Below are 26085 nucleotides of genomic sequence, written 5' to 3'. Positions count from 1 at the left end.
CTCTTGGTATATTGGTGGGTATCCATTAGATTCAAATGCTTCTCAAATACATCATGGATCCTTCATGGCTATGTATCTGAAAGGGATACATCATGGAGATATATAGGATCCATTCTACATATCTTTATAAGAGAAGATAATTTTATTAATGTCCAACAAGTGACCAAAAAAAGTAGGTCCATGGGACTAGAGCATCATCCAATGTGAATACAATGTTGGAGTGCAAAAGCAACTCCTCTAAAATGTTGAAAGCAACATAAGGAAAGCAAAGAGTGTGGCATAAATAAGTGTCTAGCTAAGCTAATTGATAACTTCAACCAAAAGTTATAATAGTGGTATGAGACTATAAGTGCAGTGACACTATGGGTGAGTTCAAGATTGGAAAATATCTAAACTTTGTGATAAGAGAGAGGGAGATGGAGATGACATCAAGGCCTCCTAATCTTGATGAGCGAGGGTGAGGGAGGGTGAGGAGACTAGGGTACTAGTTCATTATCGAAGTCATCAAGGAGCAGGGTGAAGGGATTCAATTGTATGGTCATAGGGATGGGGAATAAAAGAAGCCCTCCTCTCCTACCATCCAAGGTCAAAAGAAATAAACACTAGATAGAAACTTGACTCCTCAACAAGATCAAGGGGGTAACCAAACAAGCGGGAAGTGCCTTACTTTTGAATTGACTCGAGCTAGCCCATATATCACTCTAGTGTGTGTAGTTTGTAGACTAATCCAATAGCCCCTAATAGGCCTCCAGGAGGTTGACTGACCATCCCAAGGGGCAAGTCAAGAGAAGACCCAAGGTCTCAACACCCTATGATCTAAAGTGCTTTGAAGATCTGCGAATTACTTGTTGCTTCAATCAAATGGGGCAATGTGAAAGTATGACGTGGTTGTCACATGGCCAAGTGCGGTTGGAAAATACTAAGATTTATAGATTAGTATCTCATTAATGAAGTGGACAAGGCATCTCAAGTCGCAATACCAAAAGAAAGTCGAGAAGAAGCTCCTTAAGTTCTTATAAAGTCAATGGTATGATCCTGTAATCTTAAAGCAATGACCGCACCTAAAAATGAGGTGTATCTCTATAATAGGTCTTATCTAGGTATAGAATATGGTGATCAATGTCCACTCGAAGTCCATGAGAGCCCACCTGACGTTGACCAAGGGGGATCTTGAGTGAGTGCATCAACCATGGGTTGATTTTTGGTAGTTGCAGGAGGTATTCCCCAGCTACACAAGTCGGCTCATTAAAAGAAAGAAAATTAAATTTAAATTTTGAATTTAATTTGCTCAATTCAGCCCCAAAAGTAAGGTCGGCCTAGCAAAGAGACATGCCACTTTGGCACCCTAAAATCACCATAAAAAGACACTTGAAATTCTCATTTTGTCACTCATCACACACATTTCTCTCTCACACACGTGTGAAGCAATCTGAGGAAGACGCTGAAGTTTCTAAGGAGCCGAATTTCTGAGACATTCGAGGTTTGACCAGCATTTGACCAGTGTTGACCAAGACTTTCTGAGATCTATTATGACTAGTGTTGACCTAATTTTTGAAGCCTATTTGACCATGTTTGACTAGTATTGTATATTTTGTATATGTTGTCCAAGTTTGACTTGTAAATATTAGATTCTACTTTTGTTGAACTTGTTGCACCCATTTTGTCACAAGTCGAAGTAAGCATGTTAAAATTGACAACTAGGGCCAAACTCCACATGGGTCATCTTATTTATGATAGCTGATATTTTTCTTCGATTCCTCTCTCTAAGAGGTGTAGGATTGAGCTAAAGATCATCCGATTCTGACATGTACAAATGAAGTTATAAATTTATTTTGATTATGGTCAAATTGTCAATGTCAGCCAGCAAACTTATGTAGGTTCAGAAGCCCAACAGTCACATCTATTCATCCTCAACATTGCATATAAATAGAAGGTGATTTAGCCTCATTTGGACACACTCATCTTCACACTTCTCTCTCTCTCTGCTCATTGATTGGGTACGGATTTCTAGGCGTCTCTCTCTCCACACGTCTGAAATTTCAGGACAGCAAGATTTCAGGAGGCCACAATTTCAGGAGACCGAATGTCTGGACAGTTTGACCATGTGTTGACCTCCTTTGATTGTGTTTTTGTGAGGGCTATCTCTGTTTGGGCATGCCACATTTCTGGGCACAGAAATCGAGGTTAAACATTGATTGTTGACCAGGCTAACCGCAAGTGGGTTGTTCGACCAGACTTTGACAGGGTTGAATTTGAATCTTTTGAAGGTTGTTTTATCTTGTTGTTTGAAGGCAAAAGTTGACTGAAGTTGACCGAATTGCTAAGGGTCAAATCTGCCTTATTGAACAACATTGACTTTTCTGGTTAGGGCTCTGTTGCTACTGTTATAAATTATCAGATTTGTAAATTGTACTATCTCTCTCTGCTGAACTATTGAAGACTAAAAGAAGATTTGATCAAGGGTTTCCCCACATTGGGGTTTGTCCCTGGCTGGTGCCACAACTTGTGTCCTCTTGTCTTGGCTTGTCTTCTACTATTTATGTTTATGTTCTATTTGCATTTTACTATCATGTTGATGTAATTGCTAATCTGAATATTAATACTGGGCTAATAAATAAATTGAAGTAAAATTGCTCTAAAGCATAGAACATATCATTGTTGCCTAGAATTAACATGGTATCAGAGTTGAGGTGAAGACAAAGCCCAAGCAAGAGTGAAAGAGCAATCACCAAAGACAGTTGGACAAGGACAAAAGGTTCAATGGGTTCCTCATCCTACTTCTCGGCTGAAGACAAGCTCCATGATAAATCTGACTATCATGGATGGAAGATGTCTCTTGATTTGACCTTGGAAGAAAAAGAAGTGATGGACTATGTGCAGGGTAAAATCCCTTAACCTCCTTCAAATGCATGGGCTGCTACGAAGACCAAGTACAATAGGGCTGAAGTCAAAGCAAAGAAGATTATCAAGGATTCCATTGACAAGCATTTGGCAACATACATCTCCTAATTGAAGACCTCCAAGGAGATCTACGATAGGTTGGTCGGCATGTTCAAGGTTAGTAATGCTAATAAAATTCTATTTCTCAAGAATAAGTTGAAGGATATTAAGAAGGGCAAGGACGAGGGTATTCATTCCTATTTCTTGAGGATTACTGAGATCAAGAATGATCTACTCTCGATTGGAGAAGTCATTCCTGACAGGGAACTTACTCTCACCACCCTTGGAGGACTCCCACCTGAGTGGTATGTATTTAGAACGACCATCCTCAACAATGATCAAATTCCAGGGTTTGAAGAATTGATGTCGAGATGCATTGAAGAAGAAACAAGAATAGTGGGGCAAGAAATGCTTTCTAATAGAAGAAACCCCACGGCATTCTCCGCTCATGCCAAAAGGAGAAATAATGCAAGGTATAAAGATCATTTCCATGGAAAGGCTAGATCTAAGGGAAGAAGGAAGGGCAGGTGCTTTGTTTGCAATAAGTTTGGCCACTATGCAAGGGAGTGTCCAAATAGAAGGGACACATCGCATGATGATGATCACAATCATTCCAGGGGCAACTTCAACAACAACTATCAAAGGAATGGCAGATCCAATGGCAAAGGAAAAAGGAATGTGGGACATCAAGGAAATGGTCGACCCTCCAAGAAATCAAGGAACTCTAGGTATGAAGAATAAAATGTTGTTAACAATAAGCAAAAAGAGTATTATCTTATATCGGCCCTCTCCACTACCTCTCCTCCGAACACTTTGGGAAATTGGCTAATAGATAGTGGTGCATCAAGGCACTTCACTGGATACAAGGAAGCCCTCTCTAATCTGATAGAAAAGGAGACAAACTTGGAGATCATCCTTGGAGACGATGCCACCTATCTCATGAAGGGAGTAGGGAATGTTACCCTATAATTGAATCAAGGTACACTATTCATTTGCAAGAAGTACTATATGTACCTGATCTCAAGAAGAACCTGGTGTCCATTTCAGCCATGGAGGACAAAGGATTCAAGGTGGCATTCATCAATGGAAGGTACGTGTTTGGAAAAGAAATTTTAAAGATGTTTTTACTCTTGGGTTAAGGGTTGACACTTTGTATCAAGTTGGAGGAAGTCCATTGGGAGCCATGTCTTGCGACACATCTCTACAATCTGAACTATGGCACCAAAGGTTCACCCATCTTCATTATAAGGCTCTACCTGATGTGAGACAGATGGTGACAGGTATGCCCGAGTTCAAAGTAGAGCATGAAGGTGTATGTTCGAGATGTGCCGAAGGAAAACTTACAAGTGGACCATTCCCCTCAAATAATAGCAAGGCCACGGATATATTGCAATTGATCCACTCTGACATATCTAGTATGATGTTCATAAACTCTTTGGCAGGATACTTATATTATCTCACCTTTACAGATGATTATTCTCGCAAGGCCTGGATCTACTTCTTGAAGAAGAAGGATGAAGTGGTCACCTGGTTTTGACACTTCAAAGCCTTGATTGAAAACCAATCCGAGAAGAAAATCCAGATATTGAGGACTGATAATGGGACCGGGTATGAATCCAATGAATTCCAAGATTATTGCAGAGAAGTTGGCATTAAGAGGGAGACTACAACGCCATACACTCCTAAGCAAAATGGTGTGGCTGAAAGGAAGAATCGCTCTATTGTAGAAGTAGATCGTGTCATGCTTCATGATCAAGGCCTTCCGAAGTTCCTATTGGTTGAAGTTGCAACCGTCGTGTATGTTCAAAACCGATGCCCTCATCAAGCATTGGACTCCAAGGCTCCCGAAGAAATGTGCCGAAAGAGAAAAGAAGGAAATTGGGTGCATCTGCGAAGAAAGGAATCTTTGTGGGCTATAGTGAAAATTCTAAGGGATATAGAATTTATGTGGCTAGTCAAAAGGAAGTTGAGATAAATCATGATGTCACCTTCGACAAAGATATGGCCCTCAAGAAGATCAACAACCTTCCTATCCTAAGGATGAACAAAGAAGCGGACACCGAAAATCAGGGTGCAAAAGAAGACGAAACGATGCCTGATGTTGATGAACTTATGGATCCTATTGATCCTCCTCCTCATGAGCCCTCCTCCTCCAAAAGGAGACCCTCATGGCTTAGGGAGACTCTCGAAGATGCCGAGAGATACATTGCACCAAGGGGGACTTTCCATGAAAGCAAGAAGTCAAACAGATATCAAGGATATTTAACAGCCATGAGCACTATCATTCAAAATGAGCCTTCACCATTCGTAGAAGTCGTGAAGCATCAAGTATGGAAGGATGCTATGAATGAAGAATATGAGTCAATTATGAAGAATTATGTCTGGGATGTGGTCCCTAAACCCCAGTACAAATCAGTTGTCACCTCTAAGTGGCTCTACAAAATCAAGCATGGAGCTGATGGAAGTGCATAAAAGTTCAAGGCTCACTTTGTTGCTCGAGACTTCTCTCAAAAGGAAGGTGTAGATTACGATGAGATATTTGTACCTGTTGCCCGATACACCACCATCTGATCGATCATAGCCCTTGCTGCCTCACAAGGATGGAACCTGCATCAAATGGATGTCAAGACCGCTTTCTTGCATGGTTCAATCAAAGAGGAAGTCTATGTGGAACAACCCGAGGGGTTTGAAGTTCAAGATCGTCAAACACATGTATGCAAGTTGAAGAAAGCCCTCTATGGGTTGAAGCAAGCACCCTGAGCTTGGTATGAGAGGATCGATAGCTATCTGATGAAGTTGGGATTTACAAGAATTGAAGTTGATCTAAACCTTTACTTTAAGGTTGAGGATGATAGACCTCTCATCTTGATACTCTATGTGGACGATCTCTTTCTGGCACGTGCAAACTCTCTTATTCATCAATGTAAGAGAGAGTTGGCTTCCAAATTTGATATGAAGACCTAGGACTGATGCATTACTTCCTAGGGTTGAAGGTCTGACAAAAGCCAGGGGAGATTTTCCTTTCTCAAGGAAAATATGTTGTGAAGCTACTTGAAAGATTTGGGATGGTGGACTGCAAGTCCGTGACTACTCCAATGGAACTTAACTTCAAGAAGTTATGCGGAAGTGTTACCAGGCCCGATTTGGGAAATCCTTCTAAGTATCGTCAACTCATAAGGGCCATGATGTTCTTAGTGAATTCCAGTTCGGACATATGTTTTGTAGTAAACACATTGAGTCAGTTTATGGTCGAGCCTCATCATATATATTGGATTGCTACCAAGAATCTCTTAAGATATCGTTGGGGCACAATCACTTATGGACCGAGATACACTGTCGGGAATGTGATGCTCCATGGTTACTCTGATCCAGACTGGGCTGGCAGTGTGGTGGATTGCAAAAGCACATCAAGATGTGGCTTCTCTCTAGGTTATGCTTCAATATCATGGATGAGCAGGAAGCAGAAGTCGGTTGCTTTAAGCACTGCTGAGGTTGAATACATCGCTGCTTGTTTGGCCTCCTGTGAAGTTGTCTGGTTGAGGGAGCTCTTCAGTGAGTTGTTTGGACATGTGTTGGACGCCACCGTGATCCTTTGCATCAACCAGAGTGGGATCCGATTATCAAAGAATCCCGCGTTTCATGATCGCTCCAACCATATAGATATCAAGTACCACTTTATCCTGGATATGGTACAACGAGGAGCAATAAGGCTCCATCACATTGGGACTAATGAGAAGGTTGCCGATATTTTGACAAAGCCGCTGGGGAAGGTCAAGTTCTTGGCCTTCCGAGAACGACTTGGAGTCTTAGAGAGACCCTCTTATGAGGGTCCTGTATGAGATGGACATTGAGCTCTGAGAGCTCTGGGGGGCTTAGGGTACTTATTGGAGCAATGAGCAACCATAGGGTGAGTGGTTCAGCCTTCCCCTAGTGGTTTGTTGTGTACAAGGTGAGTGATTCAGCCTTCCCCTGTGATACCCCTTGGTGACATATAGGCAGGATGAGTGGTTCAAACTTCATCCTTCTCCTACTAAGACATCATACCCATGCAGTCTGGGACTCATGGGAAGTACCTCTCATCTGGCCAATGAGTATGGAAATGAGGATAGGGACCATAGTACTACTGATGGACGCATCGTGTACTATCGTACTCCCTATGCTAGGATGACCGATATTAATCTGGGATCAATTGGAACTGACTTCGAGTCAATAAGAGTGGTATGAAACACTCTCTTTTGATTGGAACTGACTTCGGGTCAGTAAGAGTGGTATGACACACTTTCCTTCGATTGGGACTGACTTCGGGTCAGTAGAGAATGGTATGATACATTCTCGATCACTTCTTCATAGTTCAACAGAGCAGAGCAGTGCACTGATGACAGAGATAGTATAGATTGGCAGATGGAGTTCTCCCTAGTTGAGAGGAAGTGTTAAAATTGGCAACTAGGGCCAAACTCCACATGGGTCATCTTATTTATGACAGCTGATATTTTTCTTGGATTCCTCTCTCAGAGAGGTGTAGGATTGATCTAAAGATCATCCGATTCTAACATGTACAAATGAAGTTATGAATTTATTTTGATTATTGTTAAATTGTCAAGGTCGGCCAACAAACTTATGTAGGTTCAGAAGCCCAAGAGTCACGTCTATTCATCCTAAACGTTGCATATAAATAGAAGATGACTTAGTGGACATTGTGCTTGATTGGCAGCTTCCCATTGTCTTCTCCACCTCTTGGGAGTCATCCATCTTTCAAATTTCAGTGTTAGAGGCGATTTAAGATTTAAAAAATATACTAAAAAGGGATCGAATTTCCGGCCATTAAAGCTTCATTCCTAATGCTTGTGCTTTCAAACCTGATTTCGCATACTTGCATCTTAAATATTGTTATGTAAAGCTCCCTATTTCTGCTCATATACCAAACCCATCTAAAAATTTATCCTTATTTTCGCAAATCAAAATATGTAGCTAGTGTATTTTCATTTTGCCTTTATTTAACCATGGTTTGTCTAATCTCATAGCTTAATGTATCAATCTCGGAAGACCTCACAATCACATATATTGGGCGCTGTTGTAGCCTGTAATCCTATTCTTTTCTTACCCAGAGGCAATGCCATTATCTCTGTTACCCTAGGTGCATATGCATTGCGACCTTTCACACAAATTTTTAATGCAGCCTTCAAAGGGTTTCTATGGCTTCGAATGACATGTGCTTCCCACACAATGATTATATCACCTTTTCGATGTATTTGATCAATCTATCTAGTGCTTTGAAATATCTAAAGCGCACCTTGTATCAACCTTTGCAAGGCATTAACTTGGGACGTTTAGAATATTTGTGCTGACCTTAATATCATTGGGTTTTGGCTTACAGGATGAGTTTGATGCTATGTATCTTTCCTTATAATGAGACTTGTACATCTGATCTCTCCCTTGGGTTATTATAGAGAGACCAATGGATTGGTCGGGGAGATTGATCTTGAGAGAGAGATAGAATGAAAAGTGTAGCTAAGAGGGAGTGTTGAATATTGGTAGCTTTGGTCAGTATTTTCATTGGCAAAAGCAAAGAGAAGTTATGAATTTTTATGTTTACCAAGTCGGCCCCACTCTTTGGAAGGGTTTGACCCTATTGGAGTTCGATTGACCTCATTTGGCATCTTACTCACTCATCCATTAAATCTGAAGCAAGAAGGAGATCTGTAGAAGAAGGAGAAGATTCGTTCTGCATTGACCAGCTATTTGACTTTTGTTTGACCAGCATTGACTTGGGATTATCTGCTGATGTTTGACCGAACTTTTGACTGATCTTGGAGACCGAAATCATCTCTGATTCGTTGACTGAGGTTGGCTGATGTTCTGCTCCTGTTCTAGCTCATTGACCAAGGGCTGACCACAGGTCAAGTTCTGTGATTTGACTGAGTTTTGCATGTGATTTAATTGAATTTCGGCCCCTGTTGACCAGCTACCTCAGGCTGAAATTTGGCCCTCTGTTGCAGATTTTGACTTGGAGCAACATCGGCAATTTCTCTCTCCTTTGACTGGTTTGGCTTGGCAATTATTGTGGTCAGAGATTGGAATTTTTTGACGAATAACTTTGATGTACATTTGGTGAATTGAACTCTCTCTCATAAGGAAAGATTTCTGGGTTTTCCCCTTGTGGGTTCTTCCTTGGTCATTGACCAAAATTTTGGTCTCTCTTGTCTCATTGTTTACTGTGATCTCTATTGCTCTATAGAATAAGTCAATGGTTGATATTTTCATGTATAACTGCTTAATGATTGGAATGCACTAAAGAAGCCTAATTGTATCATTGGAATTAGTTATCAGTTTGAAAAAATTATACTAGTCTTGATTGCACTAGAAAATCAACATATCCGACCCCATATCTATTGTGCACACTGCATTAGTATCTGTATGCTGGTAAATAGAATATTTCAAACATTTTGTAGTGGAAAGTCCTTGACTACTATATTGCTACTTTGTAGATTATGGTCCCTCTTGTTCTCAAAGAATATTCTTGACATTACAGTTTACAAATTTCATTGTTAGTCTTTGTCATGAGTTTAGCTCCAAATTACTTCCATAACATATGCATGGTAGGTTCCTTACTTAGACCTTGTATGCAAGCTTTGCTCATTTTAATTTTCATTCTGCACAAGATCACAACCTTGTAGGCAAATTATGCAATGATCAAATTCACAGCAAATTATACTATAACCTAAACATAAGCACCAAAGTTAATAAACAATAAGTTGACAAAGTACATTTTAATTGGAGATAAGAATGCCCCAATTAAAGATATTTTCAGCTATACAAACAACATTTATTTCCTAGAAGCACAATATCATGGTCAATTTAAAGAAAACAGAAGAGATTGGGATATTCCTGAAACAAAAGTTACCAAATAAAATTGTTTTTTCTTTGCATTGGAAGTTATGACGAGATCTCGCGAAACCTCATGCATTGATGAAGATAGGTGCCTCCGTCCATTCTGTAAAAACAGTACCAAAAATTACTATTTGTAAATGGATATCATCAAAAAAGTGATAATCGAGATATTTTAAAGAGGTACACAGTACTCACCTTACAGATAACATTTGCTACCTGTAGGTCATGTTCAAGCTCCATTACTAGCTGCATCCCATACACTGGAGTCAAAAGAAAAATTCAAATGTTAATGGAAGGCTTAATACTTACAATACAAGTCACAAGTTTTATTTATTTTCAGGGAAAAAACATTTAGATTTTGTGACAGATCATCGATATGTTATGACTTATCATTTCCAATAAATGTTATCAAAATGAAAAGAAAGAACTAACAAAATTAGCATGAGAAAGAAAACTTCTTAATGACTTTAACGACATGCCACATCCATGGCAAAGCTTTCTATGTTACAACACCTAGCATCAGGTAATAACTTTATATGAAATCTCTCTTTGAAGATAGTTAATATCAGCTTTTATTTTTCAATACCTACCCTCAAGTAATAACATTATATGAAAGCTATCTCTTTGCAGACAATTACAATCCACTCCATAAACATAGGGCATAGACCAAGATTTCTGCAATCTTTTGCAGCCACATTTTTGCAGTCGTTTTAAACATCTATTGAACAGTTCCAAAAGGAATTGAAATTCTAGTCATTATCCTCATGTTCTATGTTAGATGTTTGCATCATACAAGTTTCACACACACACAGACATGGGGATTTAGGACTGTGTCCCAAGGATATCCAGAGATTAAAATATATATATATATATGATGATAAAAAAATCAACACTAAGACAATTAATGCAGAAAAACCAATGATTCAATTGACAACTACACAACTTGGAAATTGGTATTCAAAATCAGAAAATCATTTTTTTTCTTACTATAAGATTATTGAGGTCAAATCAAAATAAAATTATTTTTTTGTAGAATGCCAGTTAAACAGATTGAACTGACGATTGACAGATCCCAGGTATGGTACTTCTTTAATGGTACCAGGAAGGGCCCACTGAATTTAGTAGTGCCAGAGGTATTATCATCATTTATGATGTTCACAATTTAAGTTTAAAGCAGGGCTGGGATCAGGATCAAATAATCATGCATAATCTATGGCTCTGAGATTTCTGATCAAATTTGCCCTCTGGATGTAAAACAGAATCAGATTTATGGTAACTCTTCTTGGTTATAAATTGAATGCAAGGAACCTCTCAGATCTATAATTCTGACCTGAGGACCATTGCAAATCAGTTAAGGGAGGTGTCACAAGTTTTTGAGCTTGTATCTTTCACCTGCATTTCTCAAGAACTTAACAAGGAAGCTAATACTAGCTGCAGGTTCTATAGTCCAGGCAGAAATGAGGGATGGAATCCATGTTACTACTATGCTCAGTTTTTTAGTCTTGCTGTTTATCTGTTCTTGTGACTTTAGCAGATAAATGCTTTTATCTTTATCTTGCCGATATCTTTATTGGGTTACATACAAGTCAAAAGAACAGTAAATAGGAATTTTTGGTGATATATTTTGAAAGCTGTTTGAGGTATTATGGGTGAGTCATACCCCAGCAAGACATACCCCATAGGATTGTGTCTGTTGTGCATCTGATCGCTGGCAGCATGTAGCCTGCTGAAGCTTTTAAATTTTAACTTGATAAAAGTCAATAAATATTAATGTATGTTGATGAAAGAGTGAATGCCCAATTTCATTGGTGAACCATATGGATACAATTGAAGGGGGTCTGCCTTGTGCCTTTTCATTTGAAAATGTAAGTCTTTTCAATTTCTAATTTTATATTTATCTATATACTATATTTATTTTTTTATTATATTTTTTACGTTTTAATATTATGTTATAGTTTCTTTGCCATTTGCCAATGTTACTTTATGTTTGTAACATTCCCTGCCCCTTTAGAATTGCTTAGTCCTCAAATCAATGATAATGGATTCGCCTTCCATTATGTAAGGTCATCTTGAATTTGGAGTGTTTTTTGAATGATGAGTCTTTATGCCATCTGTTCATGTTACCTCAATGTGTAGATAAGAAAAACAAAAAATTGCGTAGTTTGTGTTGTCCTTACCTTATGATCTATGGTATCTAATCCATATAGCTTATAGTTCTTCCCTTGATATTTCAGTTCCATAAATTGTTCTTTGAAGTTTGTGGCAGAGGTGCCTGATCGCATCAACCATTCTACTCCTAATGCCATGTTCATTCCATTAAGTGCTACAGTGTATCATCCAATCTGTAGTTCCAAGATTTTTCTCTGTACAAAAACCTTATGGCACTATCCTACTCCTTTGACTCATTGACTATATTGTAACCATGATATCATTCATAAACCATCTCACAATCCTCACGGATAGGATCAAAGCCAAAAGGGTGGCTGTGGTAGGGCTAAAATAAAACAATAATGGCTCACTTGCTACAAGCAAGGTTCTCACAATGCAGCCCTAGCATCTCAAAAAGGTGATCAATATGACCTCATTGACTTCCCTCAATATTACCCCCAAAAGTTTGAGAAGAGACCATCAGGGACAGGAACCTGTAAAAAGTTTTAAAATTTCTCAACGAAAGCAAGGATGAAAAGGGAAGGACAGAGCTCAAAGAAAAATTTTGATCAGATTCCAAGGTTTGTTGTATCTTTCCTTTCAACTTGAAACCTGTGTAGCAAATTTTGAATTGAAAGCATTCTTGTCCCATGGTCATTTCAACACCAAACATACAACTGTCAATTGTGTCCTCAGGGATAGGCTAAGTCACATGGTTCGGGTTCAACAATTTTGAATTCTTTGATGATGCTCGGATGAGGTTCACCATTAGGTTCGTCCATATATATATATATATATATATATATATATATATAGAGAGAGAGAGAGAGAGAGAGAGAGAGAGAGAGAGAGAATTTAAAATGAGATATAGGATAAAATGGTAAGAAATCAACATCAATAAACATAAAAATAATTATCACGGACATGGAAACTGCAAGGATAGATTACAAGCTTGAGTTGTGACATGAGGTTATAAGTTTTGATCTATGGACTTGGTCAATGGCTATGAGGTTCGCCAAACCTCAAAAAAAAATTAAGGTTCACCAAAATTCAAACCTCAAGGTTGAAGTTCGACGAACCTTGTGACATAGGGGATAGGTTGAGGATGGTATGAAGGAAGAGGTGGCTAAAGGACCTCGTTTTGAAATCCCTACGGCCATTCATAAATATCAAATTTGAAACGGTACACCAAAGTTTAACTTATCACATGGACAATCATCAGAATCTGAATACGAGGATGGATAAAGAGCAACATCAAGAGGAGGTAAAGACATGGTTCAAACAAATCTGTGATCATGCCTTCCTCATGTCGCCAAAAATCCCGATCACTGCCAGACATGCGTCACTGGAGCTTGGAAGAGGTCACAAGAATCCTCCTAACATGTCTTTATGAAGGATGCCTACCACAAGGGCAATAATTCCATGCCCTCAACTATAGAATCACTGGCAAAGTCATGAATTGGATCTCCATTAGAATGATAACAACATAAATCCAGAAAATCATCAATTTTATTCTCAAGCTCAATCATCCCTGTCATGGTTGGAAGTCTCACAATTTGGACAAATGCCTTTTGGTCTCTAGGGGGTGTCCCTACGGGTTGTATACTATGATCAAATTAACATTTCCGCATAAAAACTCCAATTGATTAGCACACAAAAGAAGCTCGCTCTTGATCTATTGATGAGTAACTAAAGGCAATTTAATTTTGAAATAAATTGAGTGGTTGAGATCAGATTCTAAGATAGTACCAACAATGAATTTGAATAAAACGAAAAAAAATAAATGCGCACCTTAGGTGAAAGAAATTCAAAATAAGTGCACTCTAAGCTACCATAACACTGCAAAAGCAATTTGATCAACGATATTGAATATATTCAAAGAGTTCAAAAGAAAAAACATAATAGAACAAAATCACAGTTTACCCAAAAAAATTGGTTGCATCATAATGAGTCCTAGGTGACAAGCTTCCATGGATTTGCTTGCTTACGGTGGAGGTCGTGGTCTAAGAACTACAGGATAAAGAAGTCAAATGTTGTCCACTACTACCAGAAGTCTAGAGAATAAACTATCCAACCCTCGCACTGCTGCTCCAAAGTGCATATCTAGCAAACTTTTCCTGCCTCAAACAAGTTCACCCAATTACTCGAAGTGGAAAAAAAGTTGGAAAGGCCAAAAGCCATGTGTATGGTAAGCTAAGTTACTAGGAAATGAAAACGGATACGGATCCGGATTTGAATTTGAATAGAGATCCATCAGATTTTTGAAAAGCTAGGATCCAGAATCCAGATACGATGGGGAAACACCACGTACAAAAAAAAACAATTATATTTTTTTATTTTAATAAACATATTCAATGTTAAAAATCAAAACCTTTAATGAATCACAGCATTAAAACTGAAATCATTAGATAATTTATAAATTTGAACACTGAAATCGTGATGCATCGTTCTTTATATAAAAAAGGATAATTGTAAATACAAAATTTATTGTCTCATCAATCATCACTTTGTTGATATGATGATGTAGAGTAAGTCTGACTACATGTCCAAAAATGGGTCTACATGCTCATATTTCAATATTTCAACTCTACATCATGATCAACCTGTCATCTTCCCTGAAATTTTCCTTCAAATCTAAAAATCCCCATCTACTTACAATGGTAAATGAACATTGTACACTGTTTGAGAACATGCTATAGTCTATGTATGATATTGTTATAAGAGGGCTCTTCACCTAGTGTTGGATGGGCTTGATCTAATTAAATTATTATGGGATACACCATACATTATTATCTCTGTATTGGCTCAAAGCTGCCCTGTTAGTATTATCAAAATTTGAAAATTAAAATTTTGATATGTTAGACCTTTGCTGCTCAGTGCTAGCATTATCATGTCCTATACAGCCTATAGCTAATTAATAACTCATGAAACTATACAACCTACAGAGTACTAATAAATAATCAAATTAAAAATCTAAATAGAATATTTAGTTTATTGGGCTTCAAACAGGTGGAAAATATCCTTAAAAAAATAAGGAATAAACCAAAAACTCTAATTTTATTTGCTTGGGATCCGGTATGTAGGAAAGGATCTGTTTCCGGGTTTGAAGGATCTGTTTACGTGGCAAATCCTATGTGGATCTGGGTGTACCTGTATCAGTATCCGAAACGTGGATTCATGTATCCAACATCAAGACTACATGAATCCGGTAACATAGATGGTACGTCTTTCCTCCTTTTCCACTTTAGTAATGCTTTGTCTTTTTCTATAAGATTTCTTATATATTTTAATTGATTTTTCCTCTAGCTGAGTTGCTCTTTCCATTTTGACTGATTTTTCCAAAAGAACGAAGTGTGAAAGAACTTGTTGTCATAGATCCTTTTCTAAAAATAGGCCTTTACTGCTGTTTTCTTTTCCCTTACCTGCTTTCTAGAATTTTCTTTCCAAGACATAGCACAACAACTACTTCTTAGTCACAAAAATTTCCATATTCTAAAATATAAACAACTTTAATAGTTTAAGAAAAGAATGTCGTATCCTTGGCTACTAACACATCTATAAATGCAGCATGACCTTCCTATTCTTTCAAATGCACAATATTTCAGTGGCTTGTCTAAACAGGACACATCATCAATTAGTTTGACCGTTTCATAGAATGCACATATAAGAGTCAAGACAACCAACATTCTGAATCAATTTTCCTTAGGATGTGCTGGCCAACAGGATATCTGTAGGTGGACCTTGTTCATGATTCTCTGTCCATTGACTAGATTCCCACAATCTCTTCTTTAAATAAATGATTGCAGCCAGCTATGGACAGATTTCAATAGATTGGGAGAACTAATTCTTCCTCCTCACAAAACCGCCTGAAAAAGATACTCAGAAACTTCCTGACACAAATAATTGAAAAATTAAATTCTTTACCAGGCTTTTGAAGAGTTTCAGCCACTTTAGCTTGTTGTAAGCATTTTAAACTTTACTTCCTCGATAACAGTTGTATGTTCAGAATTCTCGGCAGCAAGTGATAGACCATCAATAGGCTGAGAATGTGCTGAAATAGTTATTTAATACACAAAGGCAGTAGGATCGGTATGTACTATCAAGTCTGATACAAGTCTTTAACAATGTTATCAGAACTGGTGGAACCGGCCAGTCGAACCGGTTTGGCCCAAAACCGGTCCGGATCAGGGTTCAGAAATATGGAATAGAACAGTTCAGTACCGAACCGGCCAGTTCAGGACCAGTTCTATGTGGTTCGTACCCACATGGACCAGCTTAAAAAATCAGACATCTTTTATTTCTTATTTTTCATTTGGTTGGCCCACTTCTAATTTTTCCCTAGCCCAGCTTAATATTCAATCCTATGGCCCTACTATTGATATGCATTTCATAGTAATGTTAAATTCTTTACTTAAATTTTAACATTACCATGAAATGAATCAGGATATTTGAGAGTGGTCCCAATCTCCTTAGATTTCATATGGAGAAAGTAGAATTTTACATCTCACTCAAAATCCAGCAGACTTAACAACTTTTCAGGGTTTGAGGGATTGCAACATTTCCATTGGATTTTGTCATGTGCAAGGGTATGGAACTAATATTTAATCATGAGCACCAAGTCCTCTATGTGCTTTGATGTTAGTAGCATTGGTTGTAGAACTCCTCTATCATGACTGCTAAAAATGTACCTATCACTAGAAAAAATCTTAGAGGGTTATATTGATGACAAAGATCCCAATATAGGCAATGATTTTGATGATATGAAGGTATTTGTCATGGCATGTTTTTTGGATGCTAGAGGCCATCGAGAGCCGATTTTTTGATGTATTATCTGTGCAGAGATGGATTGCACTCGATGCTATTTTGGTTATGTTCACCCTTACATGCTATATAAATGAGAACTCTTGCTTATTTTTGTATAAATGGTTTGGAGTCATATGGATGCACATGAATATATATGTTTTTCTTTAAAATTTGAAAATTATATGTGGTTTTGGTCAACCGGTTTTTTGGTCTGGTTTTTTACCGGTTCCGGTCCGGTTCCAACCAGTTCCTGGTCCACAATGTATCCCAGTTCAATCACCAGTTCGGTTCTGATAACATTGGTCTTTAAATGTCTTCTCTGCTGCCATGCCATGGTATCTCTTCCGTAATGCCAATCTTCACCCTGTAGGTGCTGCCTGAATCCTCATACTTGAGTTCTTGAGATTTACTTCACACCATTTTTCACCTACCTCACAACCAAGCCTCATATGATGTCCATTATTCACTTGTCATCATTGGACTGAACATTTGGTAATAGCATAAGAACATGGATTCCAAGTAACTTCTTGATACAGCTAAAAACCTTTAGCTGAATACATTTTCCATTTGCAATTCCTTTAAAAGCTGAGAGCAATTGCCTTTCATAACACTATTAAACTTTATGTAGGAAGTCTACATATTTGTCGCAAAAGAATTTCTCCTCTGCATTGAGTGCGTTGACCTCTACTGGTCAACTACCCATGCAGTACATCCCCCTTTTCTTTGCAAAAAGGGGCAGCACCTGATCAGCGTTTCCGTGCCATCCTGCAGTCATCAGCAGCTTGATCATTTTGATTGTAAACCCAGTCTGCATGTATGAATTGTAAATAATCTTAGCAGACATGAGTCGTGTATGTGTATTGCCTAGGTGGACCTAATTTTCTAGTGGTAATCTACGTCCCGGAAGGTTTTTCGTCTCACCGATCCATGGATCGGCAGAGTTTTCCTTCAAACCTGACCCCAAAGCCGGGATGGATTTTGTCATTAGAACTTTAGGAGAATCCTAGTGTGTTGATCTACTAGATTATAGTTGTGTCGCAGAACTGGGTGTTTTGTGAGGGTCTGTATTAAGTGGGTTTGTCCCCTTGAGATGTAAATTGTAAAAAGTCATCATGAAATGTGTCTTGAGGGTTGAAAATGTTTTAAATCCCCTCGTGAGTCCTAACTCCTAGGTCCTAGGTGATGTTTCCGAAGGCTTAGTTCGATGATCCATTTAAAAAATGAAATAAAATAATAAAATAAATAAAAATTTAAAAAGTTAAATAAAATAAAAAATAATAAAAATTTAAAAAATTTAAAAAAAATTAAATAAATAAAAAATAATAAAAAATTTAAAAATTTTAAAAATTAAATAAAATAATAATATTTTAAGTGAATAAATCGACGGATGAGATCAAGAGATGTCTTGATCCTCATCAACCGTCGAGATCATTTCTACATGGATCATTCGAACTAGCCGTTGGGATCATTTCCTTTATATAGGGTCTTAGGTGGTCATTTCAGATCATTGGATCTGTGTGTCTAAGACTGAAGAAGCTCTCTTGTAAATTTGTTTCTGGTTAATAAAAGAAGACTTTGGGGTCCATATCTTGCTGGTGTTACTCTATTGAAATGCTGTGAGATCATTTCATTTTCTGCATATGTTATTTTCAGCCATTAATAATAGCTTTTTGTAGAGTATTGTGAGCACAGGTATCTTGTTCACTTGCTGGGGTTTGAGTGCCGTTAGGGTTTCTGAAGTAATGGCAGGTATCTCCATTACTTCCTGAGATCTAACAGCATTTTTGCCCTCTTTATTGACGGTTGCTTTGAAGTTTGAGCTGTGCAGAAAACATTTTCTGAAGAAATTTTGTGGGCGTTCGGGGAAGTTCTCGGCTGAACCAACCAACTCCCACAAGCATTTTTTGCTGAGCCCAGTTGGATTTGATCCTGGGTCTATCATTCGGTTTATTTATCTGATTTGCATGAGATATTTTCTGAAGTTTTTCACAGTGAAAACCTCAAATTTTTATTCTTAAAATATTTTCTGCGCTTACTGCTAAATCTGGCTGTTAAGGGGCCCAAGAATCTGTAAATTGATCAGTTGTTCTAGGGTTTCAAATTTTTTCAGTAGGGTTTTAAATTTTTGTTCTATGCAGTTTTCATTAGGGTTTCAATTTTTTTGTGATTTTAGGTAAATTTTGAAGAGTTTTTGCTTTAAGGCTTTGCAATTTTCTGCCTGCATAAAACAGTGAGGACTGAATTGTCTTTCGTGGTGGACATACTCTGCAAGTGTCAACCTTCTGGCGCAAATCTGCTTCAAAATTTCATCTTTCTGCAAGCGGGTGCCATGCATGAAACGTAAGCCTGGAATAAAAAACGATTTTAGCTGCAGGCCTTCAACTCAATGTCCTCAGGCTTGCAGATCTGTAAGCGTTGGGCGTAGAAGGTTTTAAAAATCGTGGGGAAAGAGCGTGGCTGCTGCTGGTTTTCATTCACGCAGACAAGCATAATTTTTTCAGGCTTTGATTACCCACGTACAGAGAGCAAGTTTCGGGATGATATAACGTGGGGAAACAACGCATCGTCCGGCAGCTTATCAATCCTATCAGCGGTTTTCGTTTACCATTCTGCAGCTGTTTTCACCGCAGCGTATCATTCATATTCTCGTCCATCTCCAAGTTCGATTGCTGGCCAGCTGCTCGAAGCCGCGAATTGGAAAACGCATCAAAAAACTCTCGCTCTCAGCCATCACGCAGAGGGTAAATCACGCTCAGTTAAGATTTCGTTTTGGATACGCCAGGTGAGAAAACTAGTCCCAATCGAAGCATTTCGAAGCAGCATCCGCAAGTAAACTCTAAGCGTTTCCAAATTTTCAATCACCGCTAAAAATTCGTGTTTTTTCTGAGCCTGAAATCTGTCAATGCGCCATTAATCGTGAAGTTTCTCCGCCTGTGGTATTTTTCCTATTCGACTAGCGTTTCCCTGAAATATTCATGCCCAGCTTCGTCTTTCGAATTTATTCTGATGCGTTTGATGCAACCAGGCCTTTCATATCCCATTTAACGCGTTTCACGTGGGTTATGTTTTTTAGGTTATAGTCATAGTTAAGCGTAGATTTATTTTTATTAGATTTTAAATTGTTTTAATATAGGTACGATTTTAGATTTTTTTAAATTTTGATGTATTTTCTTTAGATTATAGTTTAGGTTTATATTTGCATAAATTAATTTCTAGATTTTAATTAGATTTCAATTTTTTGTTTCATTTTGGTTTTAAAATAAAAATAAAAAATAGTAAAAATAGTAAAAAGCATTTTGTATAGTTAGTGTTTTAAATTTTAGTTTGAATAGATTTTAAGTTTAAAAGTTTTGTAAATTTTAGATTTTTAGTTTTTCTTCTTTTTTTTTAAATATGAAAAATAAAAAAATAAAAAAGGATTTGTTTATAAAAAAAAAATTAGTTTTCTTTTTATATCGCTAGGTTTTGATTAATTCTCTTTAGATTTTCTTTTTATTTTTAGATTTTGTTTAATATCATTAAAAAAAAAAGTATACAAAATTTTGTGGAAAATTCTCTTCGTCAGATCCAGTCATTTTCGGGATTTATCATCTTTCATGCTGAGATCTAAAATTTTCAAGTCAAGATGCGAATATGATATCTGGTTAATGATTCATGACTCTTGTGGTGGTTTTAAAGCATTCATCTTTTCTAAATTTTCAGTTGCTGGATATCGTTCTGGTCATCGTGATTTAGCTGATGACAAATGATTGCTGTTCACGGCTTATATTTCTATATCATTTAACAAGTAATCATTTTAATAACAATCTTATAAGGCACTGGTCTGCTCAATTAATCAAATCATTTTAGTGCTTATCTTGATCGTGTCTCGTGTCTCCCAACCAACTGGTCGACAGTTGGTCTCATCATCTCTCAGGGACTACCCCCCTTAGCCGCGGGAGACAGGCTTAGACGGAGAGATCGGGGATCAGAGTGACAGCCCCCGGTCTGAGCGTTGTCCTGTCAATCCGCGCGACAACATTTTTTGGCGCCGTTGCCGGGGATAGAGTTTTTCTGTCCTTGGTTCTTCAACATCTTTTCATCATTCATCGTTCATCTGCCTATCATTCGTTTGAGCCGACAACGCCAACATTTTTTGGCGCCGTTGCCGGGGATACTTTTTCTCGGTGTTTCAACGACAATCATCCTTCTCTTTTTTATCTTTTCATCTGGCCCGGCAACGCCAACATTTTTTGGCGCCGTTGCCGGAGACTTTGTTTTCTCAGCATTTCATTCATCTTCTCATCTCTCATCTCTCAGTTGAGCTGGCAAATTCAATATTTTTGGCATCTTTTCATCCCATATCAGCAGCATCTCTTGGGGTTGTTTCTTGTTTGGGTGGCGACTCCATTTTCTCATTTTTCCCAGACAAGAAGCCTTCCTCATATCTGCTTGTGATTCATTTTTGGATCTTAGAATCAGATTCATTGTTCAAGTGGCGACTCCACTGTTTTCATCTCTTGATTTTCTTGAGCAGATATCTAGTTCTATCATCCTTTTAATCCCTTATCATTCATCATGGATTATTCATTTAAGCCATGTCGTTTTACTGAACGTCTCCATGATTTTCCGGAAGATGCCATTCCTAAGTTACCTATTTTCTCGGGTGGTGATCCAATCGCTGTTAGAAGGCATCTAGTCTTGTTTACTCGCATCATGATCATATACTGTAGATCCCCTCAGTTTAATCATGAAGATATCAAAATGCGTCTATTTGTCCTTTCTTTAGAAGATGATGCTTTGAATTGGTTTAACAATTTTCCAAAGGAATCTTTCACTTCTTTAGAAGACATTGTCGATGCTTTTAAAAATAGATATGGTTATCCAAACAGCTTGCCTTTTGCCTCTAAAATTGTGCAACAGAATGAAAGTAATTTGATAAGAGGTCCAGCTGAAAGATCCCAAGATGATTCATCATGTCAGAATGTGTCATCCACCGGAAATATTGCAGATCAAGTTCATGATAGTGAAAAATCAGGGACAAATGACAATGAAAGGGAAGAGCAAAAACAAATTTTACGAGATCTAATGATGCTAGTGAGAAATATGGAAATCAATCAAACTAATTATGTCAATGATGTGAAAACTTTATGCACCCACCTGGAAAAATGAAATAGGGAGATTGAAGTCACGCAAAATCAACATGCTAAAGAAATGGAGGCCATGAAAACTAAATATGAAATAGAAATTGGAAACATGCATAGCAAGATGTCAGTCTTAGAAGAAAATATGGTGACCATGAAAGCTGATCATGATAGGGAAATTGACTCTATGCAAAATAAGTTATTAACTATGGATGAGGAAACGACTATCATGACATTCAATCATAATAATCAGTTGGCTGACATGCAAGCGAATCACAAAGAAGAAATAAATTCCATATAGCATTGCTTGATGAACATAAAGGAAGAAAATGTTAAAGTAATAAAAGATATGCAAGAACACCATGCCAGACAAATCAATGCTATAAAGGTTGAACACTCTAGTCAGATGGATGCCATTAGAATACAAGTTCAAAGGTTTCAACAATTGGAAGATGAAAGAAACCAGGTGACATCAATAGATCAGGAGCCTTCTCATTTGCTGCAACAAGCTCCATCTTATTATGAGGAGGTTATTGATTCGATTGAAAGATGGTTGATTGAAGGTGATCCAGACAGACTTAAGAATGATAAAGATCAGATGCAAGACAGACATGTCACGCATATCTTACATACTTCATCTGATAGTTTTGAAACAGAAAGTACCAGGTCATCAGTAATTCAACCAGCCAGAAAGAAAAAGCGCAAGAGGAAAAAAGTGAGAAGAAGATTTGACGCATCAGATGGCTGTGAGCAGCTTGATTTTCGGATAAGAAAGAGTCCTACCATATGCAAAATTGGGCATGGCACATCCGACAAGTAGCAGACAGATTTGCCTGAAAGCAAGCAAATGCTCAGTATGCACTATATTGAACACATCTGATGTCGTAGGGCATCCTTTGTATCGTATTTCTAACCCTACTCCTTGTTTTTCCCGCATTTTCGTTTCTGCTTTAGATAGTTAATAAATGAAGAGCTTTTATCTTTATTGTGCTTAATGTATATGATGATTTTGGATGGACGCTACTTATTTTTGTGTTGTATGGATGCAGATTCTGGATTCTCACATTCCTGCAAGCAGCAACGTGTCCCCAAGTAGAGCCAGATGTTGACCTCTACTGGTCAACTACCCATGCAGTACATCCCCCTTTTCTTTGCAAAAAGGGGCAGCACCTGATCAGCGTTTCCGTGCCATCCTGCAGTCATCAGCAGCTTGATCATTTTGATTGTAAACCCAGTCTGCATGTATGAATTGTAAATAATCTTAGCAGACATGAGTCGTGTATGTGTATTGCCTAGGTGGACCTAATTTTCTAGTGGTAATCTACGTCCCGGAAGGTTTTTCGTCTCACCGATCCATGGATCGGCAGAGTTTTCCTTCAAACCTGACCCCAAAGCCGGGATGGATTTTGTCATTAGAACTTTAGGAGAATCCTAGTGTGTTGATCTGCTAGATTATAGTTGTGTCGCAGAACTGGGTGTTTTGTGAGGGTCTGTATTAAGTGGGTTTGTCCCCTTGAGATGTAAATTGTAAAAAGTCATCATGAAATGTGTCTTGAGGGTTGAAAATGTTTTAAATCCCCTCGTGAGTCCTAAGTCCTAGGTCCTAGGTGATGTTTCCGAAGGCTTAGTTCGATGATCCATTTAAAAAATGAAATAAAATAATAAAATAAATAAAAATTAAGAAATTTAAAAAATTAAAAAATTAAATAAAATAAAAAATAATAAAAAATTTAAAAATTTAAAAAAAATTAAATAAATAAAAAATAATAAAAAATTTAAAAATTTAAAAAATTAAATAAAATAATAATATTTTAAGTGAATAAATCGACGGATGAGATCAAGAGATGTCTTGATCCTCATCAACCGTCGAGATCATTTCTACATGGATCATTCGAACTAGCCGTTGGGATCATTTCCTTTATATAGGGTCTTAGGTGGTCATTTCAGATCATTGGATCTGTGTGTCTAAGACTGAAGAAGCTCTCTTGTAAATCTGTTTCTGGTTAATAAAAGAAGACTTTGGGGTCCACATCTTGCTGGTGTTACTCTCTTGAAATGCTGTGAGATCATTTCATTTTCTGCATATGTTATTTTCAGCCATTAATAATAGCTTTTTGTAGAGTATTGTGAGCACAGGTATCTTGTTCACTTGCTGGGGTTTGAGTGCCGTTAGGGTTTCTGAAGTAATGGCAAGTATCTCCATTACTTCCTGAGATCTAGCAGCATTTTTGCCCTCTTTATTGACAGTTGTTTTGAGCTGTGCAGAAAACATTTTCTGAAGAAATTTTGTGGGCGTTCGGGGAAGTTCTCGGCTGAACCAGCCAACTCCCACAAGCATTTTTTGCTGAGCCCAGTTGGATTTGATCCTGGGTCTATCATTCGGTTTATTTATCTGATTTGCATGAGATATTTTCTGAAGTTTTTCACAGTGAAAACCTCAAATTTTTATTCTTAAAATATTTTCTGCGCTTACTGCTAAATCTAGCTGTTAAGGGGCCCAAGAATCTGTAAATTGATCAGCTGTTCTAGGGTTTCAAATTTTTTCAGTAGGGTTTTAAATTTTTGTTCTATGCAGTTTTCATTAGGGTTTCAATTTTTTTGTGATTTTAGGTAAATTTTGAAGAGTTTTTGCTTTAAGGCTTTGCAATTTTCTGCCTGCATAAAACAGTGAGGACTGAATTGTCTTTCGTGGTGGACATACTCTGCAAGTGTCAACCTTCTGGCGCAAATCTGCTTCAAAATTTCATCTTTCTGCAAGCGGGTGCCATGCATGAAACGTAAGCCTGGAATAAAAAACGATTTTAGCTGCAGGCCTTCAACTCAATGTCCTCAGGCTTGCAGATCTGTAAGCGTTGGGCGTAGAAGGTTTTAAAAATCATGGGGAAAGAGCGTGGCTGCCGCTGGTTTTCATTCACGCAGACAAGCATAATTTTTTCAGGGTTTGATTACCCACGTACAGAGAGCAAGTTTCGGGATGATATAACGTGGGGAAACAACGCATCGTCCGGCAGCTTATCAATCCTATCAGCGGTTTTCGTTTACCATTCTGCAGTTGTTTTCACCGCAGCGTATCATTCATATTCTCGTCCATCTCCAAGTTCGATTGCTGGCCAGCTGCTCGAAGCCGCGAATTGGAAAACGCATCAAAAAACTCTCGCTCTCGGCCATCACGCAGAGGGTAAATCATGCTCAGTTAAGATTTCGTTTTGGATACGCCAGGTGAGAAAACTAGTCCCAATCGAAGCATTTCAAAGCAGCATCCGCAGGTAAACTCTAAGCGTTTCCAAATTTTCAATCACCGCTAAAAATTCGTGTTTTTTCTGAGCCTGAAATCTGTCAATGCGCCATTAATCGTGAAGTTTCTCCGCCTGTGGTATTTTTCCTATTCGGCTAGCGTTTCCCTGAAATATTCATGCCCAGCTTCGTCTTTCGAATTTATTCTGATGCGTTTGATGCAGCCAGGCCTTCCATATCCCATTTAACGCGTTTCACGTGGGTTATTTTTTTAGGTTATAGTCATAGTTAAGCGTAGATTTATTTTTATTAGATTTTAAATTGTTTTAATATAGGTACGATTTTAGATTTTTTTAAATTTTGATGTATTTTCTTTAGATTATAGTTTAGGTTTATATTTGCATAAATTAATTTCTAGATTTTAATTAGATTTCAATTTTTTGTTTCATTTTGGTTTTAAAATAAAAATAAAAAATAGTAAAAATAGTAAAAAGCTTTTTGTATAGTTAGTGTTTTAAATTTTAGTTTGAATAGATTTTAAGTTTAAAAGTTTTGTAAATTTTAGATTTTTAGTTTTTCTTTTTTTTTTTTTTAAATATGAAAAATAAAAAAGGATTTGTTTATAAAAAAAAAATTAGTTTTCTTTTTATATAGCTAGGTTTTGATTAATTCTCTTTAGATTTTCTTTTTATTTTTAGATTTTGTTTAATATAATAAACAAACAAACAAAAAAAGTATAAAAAAATTTGTGGAAAATTCTCTTCGTCAGATCCAGTCATTTTCGGGATTTATCATCTTTCATGCTGAGATCTAAAATTTTCAAGTCGAGATGCGAATATGATATCTGGTTAATGATTCATGACTCTTGTGGTGGTTTTAAAGCATTCATCTTTTCTAAATTTTCAGTTGCTGGATATCGTTCTGGTCATCGTGATTTAGCTGATGACAA

The 26085-nt window shown here is 37.5% G+C and overlaps 1 protein-coding gene across 2 annotated transcripts in view; it reads right to left on the bottom strand.

Annotated features, from left to right (window-relative positions):
* Positions 1 to 26085, bottom strand: part of LOC149190171 (coiled-coil protein) — a 462536-nt gene that overhangs the window by 357391 nt on the left and 79060 nt on the right. For both annotated transcript variants that reach the window (XR_016255961.1, XM_089412056.1), the window contains exons 5-6: positions 10024 to 10088; positions 9842 to 9931 (exon numbers count right to left, since the gene is read on the bottom strand). Coding sequence is in view for 1 of the 2 variants with exons in the window: in XM_089412056.1 (XP_089268182.1) it covers positions 9842 to 9931; positions 10024 to 10088 (155 nt within the window). In the remaining variant the exon portion in view is untranslated. The remainder of the gene's footprint in view (positions 1 to 9841; positions 9932 to 10023; positions 10089 to 26085) is intronic.

The sequence above is a fragment of the Pinus tabuliformis genome, chromosome 3_1, assembly GCF_031772625.1.
Source record: "Pinus tabuliformis cultivar Carrire ecotype Pingquan chromosome 3_1, CPIR1, whole genome shotgun sequence".
In the NCBI taxonomy this organism is placed as follows: Eukaryota; Viridiplantae; Streptophyta; class Pinopsida; order Pinales; family Pinaceae; genus Pinus; species Pinus tabuliformis.
This window is presented reverse-complemented; position numbering and strand designations above follow the sequence as displayed.